General features: G+C 39.5%; 2 protein-coding genes and 1 non-coding gene across 4 annotated transcripts in view; 2 read left to right on the forward strand and 1 right to left on the reverse strand.

Moving 5' to 3' along the window:
• Positions 1–1,147, reverse strand: part of LOC138599358 (proton myo-inositol cotransporter) — an 82,774-nt gene extending 81,627 nt beyond the window's left edge. Inside the window, exons 1-2 of one of the 2 annotated variants that reach the window (XM_069670992.1) lie at positions 1,009–1,147; positions 363–915 (exon numbers count right to left, since the gene is read on the reverse strand). In XM_069670992.1, the coding sequence (XP_069527093.1) occupies positions 363–888 (526 nt within the window). In that variant the 5' untranslated portion in view covers positions 889–915; positions 1,009–1,147. Of the gene's footprint in view, positions 1–362 lie in introns of both variants that reach the window. The other variant, XM_069670991.1, reaches the window with a different exon arrangement.
• A 3,141-nt stretch (positions 1,148–4,288) lies between these two features.
• On the forward strand, positions 4,289–25,389 carry LOC138599836 (mucin-2-like). Its single transcript, XM_069671590.1, has 43 exons — positions 4,289–4,337; positions 5,733–5,958; positions 6,433–6,562; positions 6,699–6,762; positions 7,031–7,113; positions 8,477–8,672; positions 8,769–8,894; positions 9,008–9,128; positions 9,237–9,372; positions 9,478–9,555; positions 9,656–9,725; positions 9,821–9,958; positions 10,141–10,290; positions 10,535–10,629; positions 10,736–10,868; positions 11,187–11,430; positions 11,935–11,975; positions 12,185–12,273; positions 12,426–12,580; positions 12,668–12,806; positions 12,995–13,099; positions 13,348–13,539; positions 13,854–13,926; positions 14,009–14,178; positions 14,375–14,531; positions 14,967–15,074; positions 15,210–15,351; positions 15,523–15,551; positions 15,686–17,515; positions 18,223–18,426; positions 18,763–19,004; positions 19,460–19,646; positions 20,270–20,498; positions 20,672–20,838; positions 21,014–21,083; positions 22,650–22,759; positions 22,931–22,962; positions 23,116–23,269; positions 23,366–23,403; positions 23,504–23,611; positions 24,571–24,610; positions 24,904–25,012; positions 25,221–25,389. Exons 1-43 carry the CDS (start codon positions 4,289–4,291, stop codon positions 25,387–25,389), a joined length of 7,128 nt encoding a protein of 2,375 aa, XP_069527691.1.
• On the forward strand, positions 19,236–19,309 carry trnat-agu (transfer RNA threonine (anticodon AGU)). Its single transcript has one exon. It is a non-coding gene; the product is annotated as a tRNA-Thr (tRNA).
• Positions 25,390–26,189: the final 800 nt, after the last annotated feature.

A 26,189-nucleotide genomic window follows, 5' to 3' on the forward strand; every position in this document is an offset into this window, starting at 1 on the left:
CTTAGTCTGACTATGACCTCTGAACTGTCTGATGGACAGCAAATGCAGAAATCAGTAAATTATCCAATTACCATTAGTGCTGCCAGTGGGTTGAGACAATTTCACTGGTTTCCATAATGAGCTTTTTGTCTTCACCACAGTGACAGTGTTAATATAATGGAGTGTGGCAACTGGCAAGTCTTCAAGTAATATGTTCTTAGCTAATGCAATTGCAAAAAAAATTTCATAGCAACTGTAACAATAATCTTCAGGGTTAGAGTGCAATTTAGAGGGGTTTTTTTTTTAAAGTGGGGGGAATGTTGAAAGAAGCAACTTCAATCATAGTCTGAGGGGTCAAAGAGCATGTTGAACACATTACTTACCAAGCCCAACTCCGACGATGAGCCTCCCTGCCAGAAGAACCTCCTTGCCAGGCGCGGTGCTCAGGACGATCCCCCCAACAGTGAAGAAGAAGCTGGCCAGCAGTATGCAGACTCTGCGCCCGAAGAGCCCGTTGAGGAAGCCGCCCAGCAGCGCTGACAGGGCGGCTGCAGCCACAGTACTTGATATGAGCACCTCCTGCCACAGGGCGCTCAGGTCCAGTTCCCTCTTCAGCATGAGCATGGCCCCGGAGATCACCCCGGTGTCGTAACCGAACATGAAGCCCCCCAGGGCGGAGAAGGCAGCCAGGACATAGACGAAGCCGGGCGTGACATCTTGCTGGAACTGCTTGCGGGCAGCCCTCTCCAGGTCCCCGGTGTTAGATGGGGGTGCTGCGGGAGCACTGGCAGTGGAAGCCGCGGCGGAGGCGCCCTGGCTGCTGATGCTGGCGTTGGACGGAGCCTTGATGAGACTCCGCTCCCCTCCATCGTTCACTTTCTTCCACCGCTCGCCCATCAGGTTGCTCATACTACGGAGATTGTAGTCATGGTCGACCTGCTTTCGCGACATATGGGAAACACAAAGACAGGTCTGCTGAGTTGTTCCTGAAGCTTCAAACAGAAAAAAAGAAAACAAAAACACACTCACCCACTTTACTAATTCAACCCACCCTCCTCCCCAAGTTTAAAGTTAGCCTACTTCCGCGTTGGTTATGCAAAACCAGTCCCAAATATAAAGCTTGGAGCTGAATAAAGTTCTCCAGCCCTGTGTGTATCGGTGTATCACATCCCCGTGGTCCTGATGTGAGACTTGAAGAAGAGTGGGGAGGAAAAGGTAAGATAGGAGGAGTGTAGTGGAGCAGCTCGTCACTGCCAGCGTCGGCGTGACGCAAAGAAATATTGTTTTGGAAACGTGATGCTGGCGTGGGGACAGTGGGTCATTTATGATGAGGACAAAGTGTGACACAATTCAATAAAATATTATTATATAGTGAAAATAAGACCAAAATAATAAGATCAGTAAAACGCTATGAATAGTTGAAGGTTTAAATATAGGGCAAGTATAGGTTCTGCATGTCTGCTATCTGCTACTATATAGGTAGAAACAGTGAGAATATCACATTTTTGGATAAAGCAAATTCTTTATTCTTAAACATCCCCATTAAAACATAAACAATTACATACTAACACGTATTGATGCAACCAATATATGACAAAGGAATATGTTTTTACAGATCTTAATAATGAAACACATTTCAATTTGACTACGTTACGAAATGTTTCACTGGAGCGTACAACAGGCTGCCTCGAGAATATGAGGAAAGCGACTGCCCCCTGCAGGACGGCCTTGAGTATTACTAACCCCATGCTGTGCTAACTAATTAAATCCAATCAAACACATCATTCAATTTGGTTTAATCAATAATTCTGGCTATTAAAAAAATCATGAACCAAATCCTTAATTCTTCTTTTGAAGACTGAACAAAATGTCTCATTGAAAACCCATTATGTTCAAAGCTCTGTCCTTCAAACACACAACCATTATTGTTGTCTACTTCTCCGTTACTGATCAAGCCTTAAACATAGGAAAAGTTTCCTCTCTGAATAAGCTGCATGGATGAGGTCTGGGGAAATGAAATGGTTGTAAGCGCATACGGGAGGGGATCAATTTGTCGACAGTGGTGTCACACAGAATGGAGAACAAGAACAAGCTGATAATGGCCTGTGAGTGAGCCCATTAGGTAAGAATGGCAGTAATGGGACATGTTTCCTGTGCACAATTTGGTTTACATTGTGTCATTGTGAAAACCTACAAAGTCTCTAGTGGGAAAAATTAACCTTGAGCATCTAGCTGATTTATCTCCGCTTGGAACAGAGCCTTAAGTAATGAGGTTCATCAGTCATTCTTTCGATCAGGCCATCACTTTACAACTACTGACCAAATTCTTTATTTAGTATCAATCACTGCTAAAATTGGGTTAAAATAAATGAAGTTGAAGAAATCAATATGGATAGGAGAAAGCACAAATGTGTGGCTGCTCTGAGGCGTCATACTGTATTAAGAGGTCTGTTGGACACCTCATTTAAGGATAAGAAGGCTCCCTCTTCTGGTTGTTCCTGTCACATGTGCTTAAACCATGAGGTCTGATCAAAAGGCTTTGATAAAATTAATTACATAACATACAGTGTGTCAAAAGCAATTATATTGGTCAGGTACCTGTGCAGTAGTATTGGTAGTGTTGCTGCACTTTCAACACATATGTATGTATATCATGGGAGGACACAGCAAGGAAACCATACAAACTCACTAGCACATATGTTAGGCAAGAAAAATCTACTGCTGCTCCTATCTGCATAGATATATTATATATATATATAGTTAGCAAGTAGTTAACATTGTGGAGCGGTCAAAGTTTGGTAAGGTCTAGGCCGCAAAACTACTTGACAGAAAAGAAAAGAAATGTCAATGAATGTCATACATTTAACAATATTTAACAATATTCAAAATATTGACAGAGTCTGTCAAACAGCAGGCACACATTTGGTTACAGTTAGCTAGCTGGTGAAAAATATGAAACATCCAGCAGCTTAAACATCCATGTATCTCTCAGGAAATTGTGAAGGCCTGACCCGATTGAAAAGGTAAATTAATGCATCTTATATTTGCCAGTGGTCCGACACATAGTCTAAAGGCTTGATAATGGCGCTCCTGAGAGTGTCTCTTGTGAAGAGTAAGTTGCTAAAACGTTAGCCATATTAGGCAATACAATTTCAAATGTGTATCTACTCTGTTGGCTGACTTATGGTGCTTTTCTGGTTCAGTGACCCCAAATGATTATTAATGTAAGTTAATATGTCCCATAACTGAGTAACCTTGTTTTTGTCAAAATGTACTTTAGGGCTTAATTTTATGCAGTTAAAATACTCTCAGTCTGTCTACACAATGTAGGACTTCAAACTGGAAAGCAACATCTCCATAAGGGTTAGGTGGAGATATATCAAGTTTCACTGCTGATGTGTTGACAAGACTCCTAATCCTTTTATCACCTCACTGATTTAATTTGAGGTTTTTGCTTTAGCTTTCAGAATAGGCCTAATCTGCAGGAAATATGAGTAGCTTTAGAACATTTCTTTAAACATCATGTGGTACTTTCCCTTTGCTCTTAAATTGAAAATTAACTAACTACATCCTGGTTCATGCACCCTGACCATTTACCTTGCTTTTCTTTTTTTCATTTTCTCATCGGTCATCTTGTCCTCTGTTAACCAGCAGAGTATTGTTATCTTTTGCATCAGTGTTTGCGAAAGGCAAACATTCTTCTTTGTTCAAAGAGAGGATTACATATTTTACCCATCGTGTTAGTAACACACATATTAACCAAGTGTTGTCATGCCTGGAAGGAAACGTCGTTTAAAGGCGGACCGGCTCAAGTTTCAAACTCTCCTTTGGCAGTTGTATTGGTATTGAGTCTAACAGACTGTGTTTGTGCATCCAACCTAAACTCTCTTTATGATCAAGATCTCTGTTTCACAAACACACACAATTTCCCACGGGAGTATATATCAGAGGGATTGTTAATATACTATGAAATAGATTTATTTAACTGTAAATGCAACATGATAAGCAGGGCATGCTTTAATTTAAGCTGTTTGCTGTGTAATCATTTCCATGTCTGTGCCTGATAAGCATTCAGTTGAATGTTTAATCTGATTTTGTTTCCTATTTCCTTGTATTTTGATTGAGGGAACTTCATGTGTGAGTGTCCGTGTCTATGAATACGGGGTGGGTTGTTTGGACTATATTAAGCACACATATCTGTGTGTTGGTGTGTCTGTGTGACACTGCATATAAAAGCCATGGAGTGAGCTGTTTGTGCAGTTCCTCCTGGTTTCACCTGCTCAGCTGCAGTAAGGGAGCTTCAGGCAGGATGACTTCACAGCAATGGCTGCTAACTGTCTGCTTTTCACTAGCCACAGGTACTATGTTCTCTTTTATTTTATCATATCAATGTTTACTTATTCTGCAAATATAATCAAAAAAATAGGTAACCCAAAATAAGAATGGCACTTTAGCAGCATAAATAGCAAAAAGATTAAAATGTATTATTTTAACATTTGTCATATTCTATATAGTTATTTGTTGTTTTTCAGGGTACTTTTAGTTTTATTATTTACTGACATAAAAAGGTAGGAAAATTAATTGTAAAAAAGTGCACTTACTCTGTTGTATTTATTTTGTATTCTATTTCTATTTTTAACTTTTAACTTTTATTTGAGAGCTTAAATACGGAAACCCTTAGCGGACATGCATCCATACATTTTATTTACTCCATTTTCCTGTGATAAGTTATTTCTGGTCATTTTCTTGAGATCTCGACTTGTTTTTCTTGTTATCTTGGGAAAACAACACTGGTTTTCCCATTATAACGGATTAATTTGGCCCATTAGATTAGATGGCCGAGATAACAAAGCTTGCTTTGCTGCCGTTGCCCACACTAATGAGGTAAGTTAAACCTGTTTCTATGTTTGTTTTACGCGTTTACAACTCTGGGGATACAAGTTATGATCATGTGACGTTACGGTGGTGCCGCGTTGTTATCTCGTGATAACCAGAAAAATAAGTTGAGATCTCGAGAAAACGAAATAACTCGGGAAATAACACGGGAAAACAGAGTAAATAAAATGTATGGATGCATGTCCGCTAAGGGCTTCCGTACCTTAAGTTAGCAATTACTTATTACAAAGTCCGGATTTACACAAAAATAGGTTGTGCTGCTATAGATATTATGAATTTATTATGATTAAATATTATGAATATACATAAATACTTTTGTTACTATACGTAGAGTTGGGTGATTATACTAATGTACTTTTAGTAATGTGACCTCTCATTTGTATGCTCCTGTATTTTATATGGTGGTATTGAATATTTCTTTCACTACTTATGTGCATCATCTGTGCATTACATGTCTACATTTATTATCAAATACTGTAGCTGTATAATAACATTCATGCAACATTAATTTCTAATTATTATGAATATTTAATATTTTTCTCCCAGTTTTAGGGACAGGGGAATCAGCAACAACAACAGAAAATCAAAAATGTGAGTATAATTCAATACATTTTACAGTTTTCGTTTTTTGTTGACTTGAAATGATGACTTCATAATTATGAGACAGAAATACAAAAGTAATTCCAAGATCATAGATTTAATTTCTGAATTTGGATTTCATTGTTGAAATGATTGCATTGCTGTTTACACGTAAATTCAGTTTTGATGATAACGTCTAAACACTTAATGCTGACATTGACATCAGCCGTGTCTTCAGCCATTCTTTACCATTACTTATTTCTCTTTATTATGATCAGACACTTGCAGGACATTTGGCAGCGGGGTCGTCCAGCCTTTTAACGGTTCAAGCTTCTACGTGAGGTCCAACTGCCCGTTCACCCTCACCCGCTTCACCCACAACCGGGTGGAATGTGACATCACCACATGGAGAGATGACAGCGGGCTGCTGGTCCAAGTGGAGATCTTCATCAACAAAATCCGGACTGTTCTGCAGAACGGAAGCATTCTGGTGGAGAAGAAAAGGTTTGGGCCTCATCCTAACTCACAGGGATGCTGAAACAACACTGAAATCCAAATTAAGACAAAATTTTATCTAATCACATATTCTCAGGGTCTGCTTTTGCTTACATCAGAAATCATGACCTAAAATAAATCATTCTATTTAACCACACCGATTACAGTACGTGTGAGAAAGCAACAGGTAAGTGTTTAGCCCAAAGACGCAAATCATTCACTCAAATGGCATTCATACTCAGCCACACAGTCAGCTGCTTGATGTTCTTATTCATTCTTAATGTCATCAATGTTAAGAAATCATTTGCTTTGACTCAGGGAAACTGTGCGTATGTCTTTCCGTTTGTATAAATAAAAACATACAAAGTATTACAGAAAGTAGAAGACTATGGATTGGCCAGAGATTTATGTCAAACCAAAATGTTAACCCCTGTTCTCTCTGTCTGTATCTGTGCTGATATGTCTGTATGTTTGTGTATTCAGTGTTTCCCTTCCGTACGACCACACCTATCAGCATATCTTTCAGTACGGCATCTACACCAAACTGAGGAGCCCGCTGCTTCCTCTGTCTGTCACCTGGCACAATGTTCCTGGAGGAATAGACAGTTTGTGGGTGAGAGGACACAGAGTAGAGATACATACAGTAGAGAAACATATAAGAGACTTTTCTAATTTACTTAACAGCTAGTTTGATACTGTAGAGCACTAAACTCACACCTTAAAGCTTAAATTAGATTATTTTTATTAAGGTGGAGCTAGATCAAGAGCTGAGCACCGACATGACTGGATTATGTGGAAAACATGACGTCCAAGGTATGATAGTTATTACATCCTATGAATAAGTCTTATTTGTAATTGGAAAGCTTGTTAATCTGCATGTGTCAAATCATAGAAGTGAAATATGGTAAAATCTTGTTATGCAAATTGAGCCTAGATGTTTCTAGAAGGTTCTTATACAATTTCAGTTTTTCAAATCATCATCACCTGATTGTAGGAATGCACTAATTTTGTTAACGCAACCTGGACCAAATTTGTTTGCACTCTATTTTCTCAAAGCATGTTTGATTTTTCATTAAATCAGGCAACATGCAGCAGTTGATCACAGAGAGCGTGCTTGTTGAGGACACATGTCAAATCCGAGATCCTGTCTCTTCTGTGAATTCAGTAAGTTCACTGTTGCAGAGTTTTCAGTGTGTTCCTCTATTTATACTTTCTATGATCTTTTCCACTCACACTGAAAGGAAAAACAGGATATAGATGGTATAGCTCTTTAGTTATGAAGTTGTGACTTATTAAAGTGATAATCTCGAAGATTTTCATTTCAATAACTGTCACTATCTATCGCCAAATGATGAAAGCCTTTGAATTTGCAATATTACAGACTTGGTGTCTGGTGCCACTTTCGCAGAAAAAAATCACAAGTGGCAGTGCTTTTCCGGTAATCTACTATAACAATAATCTACTATGGCTGAACAAGATCGATGACTACAGATACAACTTCACAAATAAGTGAAAATCCAAAGAAAAAGAAACAAATTCAATGCTCAGATGAAGGCAAACTGTCTAAAAAGGAAAGCAACTGTCAGCGAGGAAAATCAAGAGTTACAACCGTAACAACCAGAGCCAACCATGGACGTCACACATGCAACACTGTCTGGATAGCTGTGTCCCAATCCAGGGGCAGCAGCCTTCGAAGGTCAAATTTGAAGGCCAATTGTGACACAGAAGCACGTCAAAGGCTGTCCCAATTCGAAGGCTCCTTTAGATGCGTCCGACAAATGTGTCCTCCTTTCCCGCGCCATGAGGGCCAAACATATCCAGAGATTCATTGCGCGCCAATTCAAACAGGTGGAAGACTCTTATGCGGCAGAGGAATACACTTTCAAATGTTAAAGTTTTGAGGTTCAACTCAGTCAAATAGCTAGCGTTACACATGTTTAAAAAAAAAAATGAAAGAGCCCTTGAAACAAGTTCATCATCTTTAAAATAATAGGTTATCTTACTCGATGTTAGTTATGCTAGCTAGTTAGCCCGCTAGCTACCTATTGCTAGTTGACAGGAGCGGCATTTGGTGACGTAAGGGTAAGGGCGTGAACCGCTGGTGACAAAGGAAATACTCCATAGACCAGACGTCTCATTTCAGTTTGGCTTTAACGGTCTACGCAGGCTATGAATGACACATCCTCTGTAGACCGACTCCTTTGAAGGCTGCAGCCCCTGAATTGGGACACAGCTGATATCTGGTAAGTGTGCTCCCTTTATCGCCATGGGTGCCGCCAAAGAGAATGATCTTCGAGATTATAACTTAAAGATGTAATGTTGCTTTTAAATAACTGAGTCATAAAAGTCATCCTGATATTAATTTATTTATATCCTATCAATGTGTTCTCATTTTAAACATAGGATAAAGGCAAACACACCTTGATTTCAACATTTTGCCACACAGTACAGTACAGCATGCAAAAGCAGTAAGTAGTAAAAGTCCTATTTCCAGATGGTCAGATGATTTCTATGATGATTTTTTTAGGTATGCAGGCAGTTCTTTTCCTTCACCTTGAGTTGTCTTCAAGCCAAGACGCTTCCGTACATGCAGCTCTGTGACGAGAACATTTACGGTTATGAAGCAAACAAATACATCAGCTGCGCTTTCTTCAAAGAAGTTGTCCAACAGTGTGGAAAAGACAGCTTTCCCTGGAACATTTGGAGAACTGTAACCGAATGTGGTGGGTTATTCCGATTGTTTGGCTTAAATTTGTGCTTTTACACTAATTTCAAAGTCGGGATTTGATGTGATTGTCTGTTTTGGGTGATTAATCTAGCAAAACCAAGTTGTCCCGGAGACCTGGTTTATGAAGAACAGGATGCTGCCTTCGTTCCCAGTTGCTCAAACCTGAACCCCAGATTGTCCAACCATGATCTCACCAGCTCCTGTGTCTGCCCAAAGGGTGAGCCCTGTCTGACTCAAATAATTTGCCCTGTCAGTTATCTGACTCTCTTGTTAAATTGCTTGTTAAGCCTACATTAGGCAATAAATAAAAGTTGACTTATATATGTGTAGGTAAGGTGCTGAATGATCGCACAGAAGGCTTCCAATGTGTGAGTGTGTCCAGCTGCCCCTGTGAGTTCGCTGGCAAGAGCTTCTCATCCGGAGACATACGTAACACTAAGTGTCAGTCATGGTAAGTACGCCGTCTTTAATTAGTTTTACTACATATACATGAACGCCAATATATCTTGAGAACAATAAAATAAACCCTTTTAAACTTCATCTTCATTTCTCTCCACAGCATGTGTGATGGTGGGAAATGGCAATGCTCTGACAACTTCTGCCCATCCAGATGTTTAATAGAAGGGTATTTTGTGACGACATTTGATGGCAAACAATATGTCGTCCCTGGCAAATGTTCATATGTAGCCTCACAGGTAAATATATCCCACCATTACAACATTAATCATCAACACATGCAGTCTTTTGTTTGATACTGTTTTTCCCCATCTCATTATTAATGAATGTATTATTTCTTTAAGGGTCTCAACTGGAAAATCATAATTGAGTTTTCAGCAAAGGCACCCTCTCTGAAAATAGTTAATCTACAGATTTTTCAGGTATAAACAGTCATTGAGCTATGTTTAAAACATTACAATCTATCAAAGAAATGTGAAGCAACAGACAGTCACTGATGCTCTCCTTTTGTTGGAATTGCAGGACACATATACATTCTCACACAACATGGTTACAGTCGGAGGGGAGGAAATCACTGAACTTTATCAGTCTGGTAAATAAAAATGTGAAGAATTGTAGTCCAATGCAGCTACGCTAGTTATGTTTTAATAAAGGCACAATCTCTTACTAACCTCTGTCTCCTGTCAGATCATGCTTTGGTGTTCTGGCAGTCCTCCATGTACGTCCAGGTGCACACATCCTTAGGAATCGACATCCAAGTCCAGATGTCGCCTGAAATCCAACTGTATATCACATCACACAGAAACCACAGTGGCATGATCTCAGGTGAGGATCTCAGAAATGCAGCCTACTGACTTTTCTTTGGGAATCACTTCCATTACAATTTTTAGTTTTTTCTCAAGCTCTCAAGACCAGAAACGTCACAAAATGAACAGAAAAATTCTGTATTTATATATTATACTTCATCATCCAGTTGGATTTCTGATTACAGTCAATGTGTCTTTCAGGTCTTTGTGGAAATAACAACAATGACACCACAGACGACTTCACCACCTGCAGTGGAATTGTTGAGAACTCAGCTCAACCCTTTGCTCTGTCCTGGAGTGTGGGTGCTTGTTCAGTTAACATACCAAGCTCCTGCATCAAAGCAAATAATGGTACCAGTTTATTACATAAATGTCCTTGCAAAATGTTTCAAATATGAATATAAGCTCATACACAATTTTATTTTATTTATCCTCCTAAATTCTGTATATACGGAATGAGAAAGTTATAAAGAAAAAAACCCACCAGGGAATAATGTTACATTTTCATTGTAAAGTACTGGAATAAGTTCATAGCTTGTTCATAGCTTTTTCAAAAATGTAATAATTAATGAAATTATTTAATGTAATTTTGCAGAAATATTTGCTGATGAAAAGTGCTCTGTGTTGAACAACCCAACTGGTATATTTGCTGAGTGCCATGGTCATATCCCAAGTGATCACTACTATACGGTAACAAGCCTTTTGCACCAAACTAAATCATAAATAGGTACTTCGCATTATCAGGAGTTAATTTCATGATGGCTCTTAATATCATGAAACTGACTTTTCATTCTAGGCCTGCATCCAACGAACATGTAACTGCGGCAGCAGCCTGCAGCAGTGCCTGTGTGTCGCTCTGGGCAGCTACGTTAAAGCCTGCGCCAGTCTGGGTGTTGTAGTTGGTGACTGGAGAAAAGCTACCAATTGCAGTGAGTTCATCTTTAAGAGATTTAAAGCTTGTAGTATCTGCATCTTCCCACTTAATTCTGAAAGAGCAAATTGAATAATATTCAGATTGTTTAAAACAAGTAGTCCACAAAGTCCAAATCAATACTGTCCAATCAATCAATACTGTTGGTAATTTGTGAGATTGTTGTTTTTTCACTTTTTGAGCTAATTATATTAGGATGATCAAAAACATTTAAGACACATGTTTATGACAGTGTAAAAGAGTAGTATAAAAAAGTGAAGTGATATCCTTTAAAATCTGTGATATTTTATGTACTAATCACAACGTTATGTTGCAGCTGTGAAATGTCAGAAGAACCAAGAGTTCTACTACAACGTCCAAGCCTGCAACGGAACATGTCGTTCCCTGTCTGGTCCTGACCCTCGCTGTGGGCTGGATGATGTGCCTGTGGAGGGCTGTGGCTGTCCAGAGGGAACTCATCTGAACCAAGAACACATCTGTACCTCAAAGTCAGAATGTGATTGTCACTACCACGGCGGAACAACACCACCTGGGTCTGCTGTTATCGATGGACAAAAGTGGTGAGCTGATCCTCTATTTACAGCCGTTCATAATGCTTCAATATCAAATACTAACATTTGACTTTTTACATTTCATGTAGGACACAATAAAGTGTTCTTTATTGTGTGAGAATTATGTATTCCTAAAGTAGAGCAGAGACGGCTATTTTCTCAGTAGAGGGTTAACAGGAAGAAGATGTTTTTCAGAAAAGCCGATCTGCGGGTAATGAGCAGTTCCGATCAAAGGTCACAGTTGCAAAAATGAAAAAACAAACAAACATCAAACACGCTCTGGGATTCATCACTCCACTAAAAATGTGCTTTTAGTCCACATAGACGAGGATTAAAATAGACTGAAACCTGTTTGGTGCTTGCTTCCAAGTCATGCTCTTCAATGCAATGCCTCTGTCCTCTTTCTCTGATGTGCAGTACGGAAGCAGTTCACTGTCTTTTTTGCCAACCACTACTACATACACTTAAGCAAGGCTATGTCACATCTCAAAGTAAATATTTTGTTGTTTGCAGCTCCTGTGACGATGGAGAACTGCACTGTTCCAAGGATTGTGGTAAATATGTGTTCTTCTATCATAACCATATCATGACAATACTCTTTTTTTTTCATCTTTACCACATTTTTTTAACTTAATTCATTTGTAAACAGTGAAATTTTATACATTTTTTTTTTACTGAAAATAATAAAAGGAAATACATGGCAATGTGTCAAACTTTCTAAAACACACTAATCTGTTAACTGTTTTTAATTGTTGTGCATCAGGGTGCAACAATGGGAAGGAATGTGTTCACTGCTCAGAGAGCCCAGCAAACACAGCTCAGAAAACCTGTGACAGTCTCAGCAAACCATTGGTAGGTAAACCCATTATATTTTATATACAAGGATTGTCCTTATTTGTCATGTGCATTCCTAACAATTAGCCTTTGTTGAAAAATGTTTTTTTTCATTGTGATATGTAAATATATACTTGAGCTAAAGGATTCTGTTTCTATGTGATTATAAGGGCACCAATATGACCTGTGAGAGTGGCTGTTACTGCCCACATGACCAGTATGAGGATCACCGTGGAAACTGTGTCTATCTGGACAGATGCACCTGTGTGTACAGCGGCAAAGTATTCAGTGCAGGACAAAGTGTCAAAACCAGCTGTAAAACATGGTAATACCTGCATAATGTGCTGATATCCCTACCAAAGGAAAATTAAGTACAAAGGTTGACTAAAGCTTGGATCACTCTGGTTTGCAGTATCTGTGGACAGGGTCAGTGGCACTGCAAAGAGGAGCCTTGTCCTGGGAGGTGTCAGGTTTATGGTAATGGACACTACCAAACCTTTGACTCCAAATGGTATCGCTTTGGTGGACACTGTCAGTACAGCCTTGTAGAGGTGAGATCAAAGATGAAATCCACTTCTTACATTTCTTTGCTCCAGCTTTGTAGGCCTCAAATGTTTTGCCTTCAAAGGACACAGTTCATCCTTATACACTAACTGCAGGGCATTTAAATGTATAAGCTATGGTTTGCTGTATTTTCACAACAGTATATGCATTTTTAACTCTGATCTTTTTACTTCAGGATGACTGTGGAAATAGAAACAGCACCTTCTCTGTCAGAGTGGAGAGTGTTCCCTGCTGTGACGAGGCGCTCACCTGCTCTCGCTCTATCGTCTTTGAACTGCAGGTGAATGGCTGTTTCTGTGATGCCCATTTTTCTTCACCCTGAGACACCCTGAGCTATTGTTCACATTTTATATGTATTAATATCTTCATCATACGGTAATATCCATTCTTTATCAACTTTGTTTCTTGACCTAGTTGTTGCACACTCAGATCATTCAGTCATCGATAAAGAATAACAGCATGTTACTGAATCATACAGACTTGTTCTTTAGCAATCAAAAATGTGTGTATATCATGTGTTGTTTCAAGGGCAAAGTCACCTTGACACTGAGCGACATGAGGGTGACCAGACGCTACCATGAAGGCTGGACTCAGGAAGGTTCACTTTACTCTACACACACTGTGGGACTCTACATCATAATCTCAGTACCCAGCAAAGGGATAACTGTAATCTGGGACAAACACACCCGGATCACCGTAGAGCTGAGTGCATTCTGGAGGGTGAGATATGTTGATATGAAATCTGGTAATTTATATACAGTATGTCACATCATAACAACTTTTGATAGAAATTAAAGATACGTTTAAACATAAACTTATTATTAAATGTGCTTATTATATTTTGTACAATTGCTTATTTGGTATTTTATTTATTAAACCAGCTCAACTCAACTCCTATGCTGAGCTATGTGCTGGATTTGGACATTTCTGACTTTATCATCACTGGTAGATTTACCCTCCCTAAGAGTCAGCAGTGACTTTATTTTTTTAAATGCAATTTCAGAGCTTTATCAAAGTTACCATCTCTCCTGCAGAACAAAGTGTGCGGCCTCTGTGGGAATTTTGACTCCAATGAGATAAATGACCTGCAGATAAGTGACTCAGCAGGTAAAACAGTTTTTCTCTTTGTCTTATGAAGCATAATATTTTTGGCACAGTGGTCAAAATAACTCTTAAAATCTGTATTCAGTGATGTCCAGTCCCATGGCGTTTGGCAACAGCTGGAAGGCTGCAACTCCCCCCTGCTCTGATGTGACCTCTGAGATATTTCCATGCGAACGCAACTCTTACTGCTCAGCCTGGGCCGAGCGACGCTGTATGATCATTACAGGGGACATATTCAAAGATTGCCACTTAAAGGTGTGCCTTTAACTTATATATAATGGTTCTAGCACCAGGGTCAAGGGTTTGGTTCCTGTGCAGGTTTTTAATTTCCTTTAAAGTAACATTTAGGATCTATTACAATATTATAGTGTGTATTTATGGCAATAAACCTTCACAATATTCCTTTCAAGTGTTAAAAAAAGCTCAATTCTGGATTTTCTATGATTCCCAGGTGGATCCCAACCCCTACTATCATGCCTGTGTGCAGGAGTCCTGCTCCTGTGAGTTTGAAGGAAAGTTCCTTGGCTTCTGCACAGCTGTGGCAGCCTACGCAGAGGCCTGCAGTGACCAGCATGTGTGTATAAACTGGAGAACACCGGATTTGTGTCGTAAGTTTCTTCCCTTTCACATAAACCCAGAAAGAGAACATGGATTAGATCAGCAATACACAGTTGATTTTTAGTGTCAATTTTCAAGAATTTCAAGATGTATAATATTTTGCTTAAGTTTACTTTCTTGATGAAGAGTTGAATAATATGCCACATACAGTACATCCAGACAATTTGAAAGTTTTTTTTAATTTTATGTCAAAGTATGTCACATACTTTATTCACTTAAAACAATGTTTTATCAATTTGTTTTGTATATTATCAAAGTATTTATTTTACATTATGCAGATGATTGACACTATGTAAGACATATGACTAAAATAATCAAGTCAACTATCCATATGATCAAAATGTGTTAATTATTATGAAACGTTTTCAAAACAGAAACTTTAACTCAGTCTGAAATAATTCAACCTGTCATCATTCAAACCTTAGCGGTGTACTGTGACTACTACAACGAGCAGGGCCAGTATAGCTGGCACTATGAAGCCTGTGGTAAGATGTTAACCTGCGGCAAAGGCAACCTCACTCACAAGCTGGAAGGTAACCACACTTTCTCTGTTGTATTCAAATATAACAGTTAAACTGAAATTAATTGAATATTTTTTCTAGACCAAATTAATGCTTATAAAAGCCATTTGATCCCATAAATAAACAAAATGATTGTTTTTGGAATAGGTTGCTACCCAAGATGTTCAAAGGATGCACCTTATTATGATGAAAATACTAGTGAATGCACCAAATTGAGAAACTGCACTTGTTATGTTAATGACACTGTCATTGAGCCTGGGTCAGTTGTGCTGATACAGTCTATTGAGTGGTAAGTTTGAACATTTAAATGTCTAAATATGTACATTTTCAGGGTAACCACAAATACTGTACAATAATTATGCACTTTTGTCATAAGTTGTAATATTGCTATTTCTACTTCTTTCTTTCTACTAAAATAATATTAATATTGATTGTTACTCTCTGTTATTATCCTTGACAGCCGCTGTGAAAATGGAAAAATTAACTGTCGTAAGTACCACTGGAAATACACGTCTCTTGCTTGTTAAACAGAAATACAAAAAAAGGTTTTGAGGAAATTTGGCTTTTAAACATTTTAGATTCCAGTAGACGTACCTTCACAGAACATGGTTCCTAAAAAGCAGAACTTAATTCCTCCTCTACTCCAACAGCGCCTCCACCCACAATTGTGCCTCCCACCACTCTTACATCAAGTACTTCCACCACAAGTATCTCCACTACTGCTGAAACAACTGTGCTTTCCACCACAACTACACCATCAACTACAACTGCCTCCACTACAGCTGAAACAACTGTGCTTTCTACCACTACACCATCAACTACAACTGAAACAACTGTGCTGTCAACCACAATTACACCATCAACTACAACTGCCTCCACTACAGCTGAAACAACTGTGCTTTCCACCACTACACCATCAACTACAACTGAAACAACTGTGCTGTCAACCACAATTACACCATCAACTACAACTGCCTCAACTACAGCTGAAACAACTGTGCTTTCCACCTCAACAACACTGTTAACAACGCCTGCCTCCACTACCGCTGAAACAACTATGCTTACCACTACAACCACACCATCAACTACAACTGCCTCCACTACTGCTGAAACAACTGAGCTTTCCACCACTAGACCATCAACTACAGCTGAAACAACTGTGCTTTCCACCACAACTACACCGTTAACTACAACTGCCTCCACCACAGCTGAAACAACTGTGCTTTCCACCACTAGACCATCAACTACAGCTGAAACAACTGTGCTTTCCACCACTACACCATCAACTACAGCTGAAACAACTGTGCTTTCCACCACTACACCATCAACTACAGCTGAAACAACTGTGCTTTCCACCACTACACCATCAACTACAACTGAAACAACTGTGCTGTCAACCACAACTACACCATCAACTACAACTGCCTCCACCACAGCTGAAACAACTGTGCTTTCCACCACTACACCATCAACTACAGCTGAAACAACTGTGCTTTCCACCACTACACCATCAACTACAGCTGAAACAACTGTGCTTTCCACAACTATACCATCAACTACAACTGAAACAACTGTGCTTTCCACCACTACACCATCAACTACAGCTGAAACAACTGTGCTGTCAACCACAATTACACCATCAACTACAACTGCCTCCACTACTGCTGAAACAACTGAGCTTTCCACCACTAGACCATCAACTACAGCTGAAACAACTGTGCTTTCCACCACAACTACACCGTTAACTACAACTGCCTCCACCACAGCTGAAACCACTGTGCTTTCCACTACAACCACACCATCAACTACAATTGCCTCCACTACTGCTGAAACAACTGTTCTTTCCACCACAACTACACCATCAACTACAATTGCCTCCACTACTGCTGAAACAACTGTGCTTTCCACCACTACACCATCAACTACAACTGTCTCCAGTACTGCTGAAACAACTGTGCTTTCCACCACTACACCATCAACTACAACTGAAACAACTGTGCTGTCAACCACAATTACACCATCAACTACAACAGCCTCCACTACTGCTGAAACAACTGAGCTTTCCACCACTACACCATCAACTACAGCTGAAACAACTGTGCTGTCAACCACAATTACACCATCAACTACAACAGCCTCCACTACTGCTGAAACAACTGAGCTTTCCACCACTACACCATCAACTACAGCTGAAACAACTGTGCTGTCAACCACAATTACACCATCAACTACAACTGTCTCCACTACTGCTGAAACAACTGTGCTTTCCACCACTACACCATCAACTACAACTGAAACAACTGTGCTGTCAACCATAACTACACCATCAACTACAACAGCCTCCACTACTGCTGAAACAACTGTGCTTTCCACCACTACACCATCAACTCCAACTGCCTCCACTACTGCTGAAACAACAAAGACACCTGCAACCTCTACACCAACTACTTTAGGTACTTCTGTAACCATAGTAAATCCCACAGACGTGACAAACACAGACACCACATTATTTTCAACAAAAAAGAGTTCTACTCCCTCAATGACAACTGTTGCCTCAACACAGCTTACAATGTTAACAGATAGCACTGTATCTACCACAACAGAGTTTCCCAGAACTGAACCTACTAGCAATATACCTACTAAGCATTCATTATTCACCAATGCTTCAACAGCATGGACAACAGAGTCAGCAGAAACTTATATACCCACAGATACCTTCACAACTCAATCGCAGCCAATACGAACAACATTTCTATCAACAACCACGCTTGCAACCGATGCTACCCCAGTTGTAACCTCAGGTCCAACTGAAGTGACTGCCACAAGAGCTTCCACTGAAACATGGACATCTTCTATACTTTCAACCACACAAACTAGTACAACATTTAGGACTGAACTTACAACCCCTGAAGAACCAGGAACAACGACAGGTAAAAGACATATCATACTTCAGTAGCTGCCATCCCAAAGGGGAATACATTCACTAGTGTCAATGCATAGTTGCAACTTTCATTTAACCAGCACTACCACATGCATGCCAGTACTCTTTCTGCATATTACTCTGCTTTGCCAGTTATCTATGAATGACCAAAACATTTTTTTATCACTCTTCTGTGTTCACTGTCTTGTCTTCTCTCTGCTGCTCTGTTTATCAAACCAGCCCCGTGTGGGTGTAAAGACCTGAAGAGGAAGAAAAGCTGGTCTTGCAATGCAACATGGACAGAGGACTGTTTCAATAAGATCTGTATAAATGGGAAGATTGAGTTGACTCCAGTGGTTTGTCCTGAGCCGACGATTCCTAACTGCCCCAGACAACTGGTCACAAAAGTCTCGGATGGATGCTGTGAAACATGGAAGTGTGACTGTAAGTTGATACTTGTATGCCCCTGCCACTGCTCTTACTCGTTCTGAATTATTCCCCCTCTTTTCTATTCTGTTCAGCTCCATAGAACAGCATTTAGTCATCTTACTCTCAATACCCTTGAATCTGTCTACACTGATGTATCTGCTTTAACCTAAATGCTAACGTCGACATTCTGATGATGGTACTGGAGGAAAGGTTAAGGGATCACCAAGATTATGACAATCAGTCATTGGGGGAACATGAATATCTGTAAAGTTTTAAGATTTTAAGATAAGATTTATTTTTTGGTCGATATCTACTGATAAAACCTCTTACCCATACCTGTACTTTTGCTAGGTCGCTGTGATTTATATGGAGACCCCCACTACATCACATTCCAAGGTGTCACCTATGATTTCTTGGATGACTGTACCTACATCCTGGTGGAGGAACAGTCACCACGTCATCATTTGATGATTGCTGTGGACAACTTCTACTGTGTGCCAGGACTCGAGGGCTCCTGTGTTAAAGGCATCATCCTGAAATATCAGAACAGTATCGCTACGCTCAATATCAGTCCACATTTGTTTACAGTACAGGTAGGATTAAATACAACTTTCCTTTGATTTATAGTATGTCACAATGCCTTCTTATGTTTTTATTATTTTCCTTCATATGTGCTTATAATCATTGTTTGTGATAAAGAATATTTGTATTTCAAAGCTCTAATTATAAAAGGCTAGCATACTCTATTAAACAAATGAGACTCAGAGCTCATTTGTTTCAATTATACTGTCAATATGAAATGTGCACAAACATAAAGAAGGGATGGTGCTGTGGCTTAGTTGGTCAAAGTGCCTGTCTAGTAAACAGGAGATCCTGGGTTCAAATCCCAGCAGTGCCTGCTTTGTTTTTCTTTACAATGGAGGCAAATTCCCGAGTATTGAAACCAGCGAAACCTCAAATGCAGCTTCGGACGAGGCTCAACATAGAATGAATGCCACTAACCATCTCTGTGCCTTTTGGTTTGGTCTACCAATCTTATCTTCCATAGGCCACTCTGAACAACATGACCATAGAGCCACCATATGAGGAGCATGGATGGAGGTTTGAGGTCACAGGATACATAGTGTCCATCTACCTCCCAGAGATCCGCTCTTATGTTTCTCTCAGTCCTTCTTATAACCTTGTGATCAATCTGGCCATGGAGCACTTCCTCAACAATACCCAAGGACAATGTGGTGGGTAATGGACCGTAAGGGATGTTTCAGGGGTGTGGTTAAGTGATACTGTGCACTCATTTAAGATGTGTGCGTTTTTCTGTTTGTCTGAGAAAATTATTTAAATAATGAAAAACCTTTAGAATCTCAAACGTTCGAGTGAACTAGTGGCTGATATGCAAACCAAACAGTTTAAAACTGCATTAAGCAACTTCTGAGCACTAGAGGGCAGAAAGAGACAACAATCCCACAAACACTATTCTGTGAGGCTGTTTATCATCAAAAATTGCCTAAAAGATTTGCTTTAAAGTGGCTAAATACTATGAATAGAGTTGGCTGTTCTTACTATTGATCGAATGTTCATGTCAAATTTCCAAGGCAGGTTTAATTGAGTTGTGAGTACAAAGAAGACCAGCTTCTTTTGGAGATAATTTTGATTGAAAATGTTACCACAATAACTGTTCTTCTTGTTTTTCTGCTGTTTATTTTATGCCTCTAAACCTAGTCTCACGTGAACCTTTATGGCGCTAGCTATGGCTTCAAAGATTTTCAAGATGCCACCTAAAAGATGCTACCCTGTGTATAATAGATAGATAGAAAACACATCTTCTTTACTGAAACTAAACTCTGCATCTTCTCTGCAGGTGTTTGCGGTACTGGATCCTGCATCCGTAAAGGAGGGCAGACTGAGGACGACAGCTGCTGTGAAAAGACAGCCTATGACTGGGTATATGCTGACCCACTAAAGCCAGCTTGTTTTTCTGCACCAAGGGATGTGCCTTGTCAACCAGGTACCACTGCAGCAACCACTACCATACCCACCACAACCACCTCCTGCCCTGCAAGCCGACTATGTGAGCTGCTGCAGCACCCGTAAGCTACACACACACACACACACACACACACACACACACACACACACACACACACACACACACACACACACACGCGTATCTGTTTTTGTTTCAAATCTGTCTGCCTGTGTATGTTTTGAATTGTTGTGTTGTACATAAGTATATTGTTGAGTAAAAATTCTGTTTCCTCAGAGTCTTTGCAAATTGCAGCCGTCATTTGAATCTGATGGTTAAAAAGAAGAACTGCGAGTTTGATTCCTGCAGGACTGGTGCTTGCTCTTCACTGGAGCAAGCTGCTGAGGAATGCAAGAAAGTTGGTTTCTGTATTGATTGGAGAACACTGACTAATGGAAGCTGTGGTGCGTAGCTTTTAATCCTCTTTTTTGAAACTCTGTAAAGAAAAGGCAGTCAGAAAAGTGAAACAATATTGTCTCAATGCATTTACTATAATGCTGTTACAAAAACAAGGCCTATTATAAATTCCGCCTTAAACACATACTGCTAGTAAATTCACTGTTCTTGTTCATGTTTCAGATTGGACATGTCCGGAAGGACTGGTTTACAGAGAATGTCATAACAAGCTGGATGATTTCTGCTATGGAGGGTGTGTTTAGTTTACCAAGTAACACTATTTTAATTCTCAACTCAACTCAACTCAACTTTATTTATAGAGCACTTTAAAACAACAGAGTTGGCCAAATTGCTGTACACACACATAAAAACACAAAACAGTTAAAACAATAGAAGACAACAATAAAAGCCAGCATCTCAAACTGAGTTAAAAGCCAAAGAGAAAAAATGTGTTTTAAGAGAGGATTTAAAAACAGGAAGTGAGTCGACCTGCCTAATGTGCAAGGGCAACTCATTCCAGAGTTTTGGGGCAGCAACTGAAAAAGCTCGGTCCCCTCTCGACTTCCTCTTCGTCTTTGGGACGACTAACAATAACTGATCTGCTAAACTGAGGGAGCGTGAGGGAGCGTACAGCCGAAGCAGGTCAGACAGATACTGTGGGGCAAGACCATGAAAACATTTCAAAACAAAGAGAAGAAATTTAAAATCAATCCGAAAAAGAACCAGGAGCCAATGAATAGATGCTAAAACCGGGGTGATGTGCTCTCGTTTTTTGGTACTAGTTAAAAGTCGAGCAGCAGCATTTTGAACCGGCTGTAGTCGAGTGAGTGACTTCTGGCTAAAACCAACATAAAGTGCATTGCAGTAATCTAAAAGAGCTGTGATAAAAGCATGGATTAAAATCTCGAAGTGATGCCGGGACATAAAAGGCTCAACTTTGGACAGCTGTCTCAGCTGAAAAAAGCTGGACTTGACCACTGAATTGATTTGTGCGTCAAGTTTAAGATCACTGTCCAGTCTTACACCCAGATTTGTTGCTGTTGGTGTCAAATATTGACTTAAAGGGCCTAGATCAGCGTGGATTATGGTAGCATCGCTAGGCCCAAACAACATGACCTCAGTCTTTTTGTCATTTAAGTGGAGAAAATTAATTGACATCCATGTCTTTATTTCTGCAAAGCACTCTAATAGATGATTGGCATTCCCATGCTTTAGTGGCACATAAATTTGGCTGTTATCGGCATAAAAATGGAATGCGATGCCGTGTTTACGGATAATTGATTCCTAGAGGAAGTAAGTACAGTGAGAAGAGAAGAGGGCCAAGAATAGAGCCTTGAGGCACTCCACGTGTGAGAGGCGCTGCAGAAGACTTAGCGGCTCCAACATGAACACAAAAACTTCTCTCTTTTAAATAGGACCTGAACCAGTCCAAAGAACCACCCTGAATACCCACCCAGTTCTCCAGGCGCGACAGGATGATCTGATGGTCCACTGTGTCAAAGGCAGCTGTTAGGTCCAACAGAACCAAAACAACACAGTGACCAGAGTCTGTGGCTAAAAAAATGTGCCGACTCAGTAATGTGTCGGGTTTTAAACCCAGACTGGAACACCTCAACAATGTTGTGCTCATCTAAAAATGACTTCAGCTGGCAATAAACAATTTTCTCTAAAATATTAGAGAGAAAAGGGAGTTTAGAGATTGGCCTAAAATTTGACAGTACAGAAGAGTCCAAGCCAGGCTTTTTTATCAATTCTCACTGTATTAATTCCCCAGAATTTCCCTTGCAATATTTTCACAATGTCTGATTTGTCTTTCCAGAGTGCAATATCCAGGAGCTTCCCTCGAGAACAATAGTTCTGGCTGTTTTTGTCCCAGCAGCCTGATGAGGGCAGGAAGCCACTCAAACATCTGTGTGCCTGAGTGTCCCTGTGAGTAACATGCCTGCAGCGTGAGGCTGACGTTCATGTGTGGACAACCTCATTTTTAAATCTTGAAATGCAATGAAGTTAATTTTGACGTACATATGCGTTCTGAAGGCATCTATTTCAACATGTTGTCTAAAATAGTGTAATGGTAGAGTTTGTTTTCTCCCCCATCAGATTGTAAAGGACCACTTGGTGAGCCCAGACTGGTAAGCAGCTGTGTTGCATTAATGCAAGAATATTAATATGTGTTGCTCTTATCTAATATATAAGAGTGTATGCAGATGGTATGATATATAAACTAGAGTCCTCAGAATGCAAAAATGTAGTTTTCCTGATGGAACCGTTTACCTGTCTTCCAGCCTGGTGAGGTGTGGCAGTCTGGTTGTTACCTGTGTACATGTAACAACCAGACTCGGACCGAGGACTGTTTTCCAAAACCTCTCGAGCCGACTCCTACTTGTGGCCCCAATGCTGAATTGGTAAACACCTCTTGCTGTGGTGATCTGGCTTGTGGTGAGCACTATAATTTATTCTATTCTAAAGTGAATATCAAAAGAAGTCATGGCCTTTTGTATTCGGGCATTGATTACTTATTGTGTTATATTTCAGTTGAGAAGACATGCAGTTATCATGGAATAACATTCAAGGTATGATGTAACCATCTTTGGACTGTAGAATTTTGGTTGGATTTAGCTTGGATAATTGTACTGTATAATGCCTTGGTATGATACGTATCTTTGTGTACAGGTGGGGGACAGATGGTATGATGCTGCCCACCCTTGCATGTCATTTACTTGTGGCAAAGAGGGTGTTCAGAGTGCGACTAAAGTTTGTCCCACAGAACACTGTCAGGAGGTACTATGAACCCTTTTTTTCTCTCCTTAAACTCATAACAGTGAAATCTTACAAGCATTATATTACAGTAATAACTAATATAACTGTATTTCCCTCCAGCTAAAAAAATGAAAAAACATTTTGCAAGTTTACAGCTGCTCTTAAAGGGGAGCTTTTCTTTAACTAACAAATTAGATCACAGAAAGTTTTCATGTATATTTATCAGGTGTGAAGAAAGCATTTTGTACAACAGGTGGTACATGATGAAATCAAAAATAAGCTTACAAAGTAACAAGGCATATGATAATAATAGTAATAACAATCATAAGATAAAAATGAACAGAGAAAAAATGCAAACTACATGAGATGATCTTACAAATTTAAAAAGGTGTGTCTTAAGGTGCTTTTTAAAAGTCAGTAGAAAATGCAGAGCGTATTTGCATAGGTAGAGTGTTCCAATGTGCCGGAGCCACAAATTTAAAGGCACGATTCCCTTTTGTTTTCACATGGACACGAAGGACAACAAGTAGACCCTGGTCAGAAGACCTGTGATGTAGGGATGGAGCAGGTCAGAGATGTACACGTGCCTGATCATGCAGGCCTTTATAAATGAAAACAAAAACTTAAAGTGGATCCTGAATTTAACTGGAGGCCAATGGAGGAAAAATAAGATTGGTGTGATGTGACTTGACCTGCTGGATCTAGTCAACAGCCTTGCAGCAGAGTTCTGGACCATTTCTAGACAGTCGAGGGAGGACTAACTAAGGCAGATGAAAAGGGAATTGCAGTAGTCGAGCTGGGAAGAAACAAAAGCATGAATAAGCATCTCTAACTCAGCTTCTGACACAATGAAACAAACATGAACGGGTTAATGACCTTATATGTCGATATGTATATCAAAGAGCATTGCCTGATTTTTTGAGGTGCTCCAAGAAAACAACAAAAATATTTAACCTTGAGCACTGTGGTTTATTCACCAGGAGGACAGAATATGGGACGACCAACATTGCTGCTTTACTTGTAAGTTAATTCAAAGTCACTTACAATATACTCGATTACTTTATCACATCAACTTCAAAACCTGCTTTCTTTGAGTTTATAGAATTTTGACCTTTCACTCCATAACATTCAACTATTGAAGTGTAAAAAAACTAAACAGCTTTATTAGCCAAATGTGTTTACACATACAAGAACTGTTACGCACAGTTCAAATGGAGACAGAGATAGAAATAGACTCCTGCATTCAATAACAAAGCGGGTATATCTTCCACTTTCTCGCACTCAACACCTGTATGAATTTCCTCTGACTCCAGGTAACCAGAGCTGTGCTCCGAAGGTGACCAATATCAACATAACTATTGACAACTGTACCACCATCATGCAGATGCCTGTGTGTCAGGGTCAATGTATTTCCCAGCCCAGGTGAGAAGTAATATACCTATCACTGATTTCTAACACTGAATATGACACAGCCAAATAACACATTTTAAGGTTCTAGTGTTTCTTCTGAGGACATAACAAAAGTAATTTGTCTCTTAAGTCCTGGATGAATTTTAAAGATTTTATAATTTAAGTATGCAATATGTCTTAATCCCATTCTCCCCTCCTCTCCTCTGCCCCACTGCATCAGGATCGTGTTGCAAGGCGACCTTCAAGTGGAGCAGAAGTGCCAATGCTGTCAGGAGCAAAGTTCAGAGAGGAGATCTGTGACCCTGCAGTGCTTTGACTTCAGTGCTAGACGTTACGCCTACAAACATATCACCAGCTGTGAGTGCAGAGCTTGTGGCATTCTGCGCTGAAATGTACCGACAGCACAAACTCCATTTAAGACATATCTTTGAGATTTCAGAATCAAAATGTAATGTTTAATATGCAGTTGATTACTAATTGAAATACTTTATGTAATAACAAAATTGTGTTTTTTATGACCAGATCTGTTTTCTTTCAAATAAACTGATTTATTTACTAATCACCAAAGTTTGTAGTGTGCATGGACCTTTGGGGCAGTATTAAGCCAAACTTGAAACAAGTGTGTTTACACTGAAAAACGTTTTCATTCATCCAATTAAAACATCTTAGGGTAATATATTTATGTATTTTGTATTTTATGACTTGAGCCAATGAAAAATGAATAACTTGCCTCAAACAATATTTCCTATGTCCATGGAAACTATTTTATATCACTTGGCACAAAGTATATTTTTCTTGTTGAAGGAAGTCAAATAATTTAAATTAATTTCTAATCTAACCAAAAAGCTTTAGATTTTTTCAAACAATTATTTCTCATTGAAGAAATACAAAATATAATAAAATAGGAATTATTTGTTTTACCCAATCAAAAAGATACATTTGATAAAACATTTTTTTTTCTTATTTAAAGTGGTGTCAGTTTCATCACTTTGTCGGCACATTGTGGTGATAAATAGTAATTGCAGAGCACACTATCAGCTATCCAGTGTCACATGTGTGAGATTCACGGCTGGCTCCCTTTGTCATGGTTGAACTTGTTTTTCCTCGCTTTCACTTATTTTAGAAATTGTTTAGGTTCGATCTTTTCTTTGTTCAGCCATAGTAGATCACTGTTTGCTCGCAACACTTG

The sequence above is a fragment of the Semicossyphus pulcher genome, unplaced genomic scaffold (genome assembly GCF_022749685.1).
Source record: "Semicossyphus pulcher isolate SPU_LCO1_2020_fin unplaced genomic scaffold, fSemPul1.0.p SCAF_20, whole genome shotgun sequence".
NCBI lineage: Eukaryota > Metazoa > Chordata > Actinopteri > Labriformes > Labridae > Semicossyphus > Semicossyphus pulcher.

What these genes read in the sequence shown, in the direction of transcription:
- LOC138599836 (XM_069671590.1), top strand. Translation starts at nt 4,289, where the DNA reads ATGACTTCACAGCAATGGCTGCTAACTGTCTGCTTTTCACTAGCCACA. An exon ending in CCTCACTCACAAGCTGGAAG is followed by an intron (nt 15,075 to 15,209) that starts GTAACCACACTT and finishes TTTTTGGAATAG; the next exon opens with GTTGCTACCCAAGATGTTCA. An exon ending in CTGTGGTGATCTGGCTTGTG is followed by an intron (nt 23,270 to 23,365) that starts GTGAGCACTATA and finishes GTTATATTTCAG; the next exon opens with TTGAGAAGACATGCAGTTAT.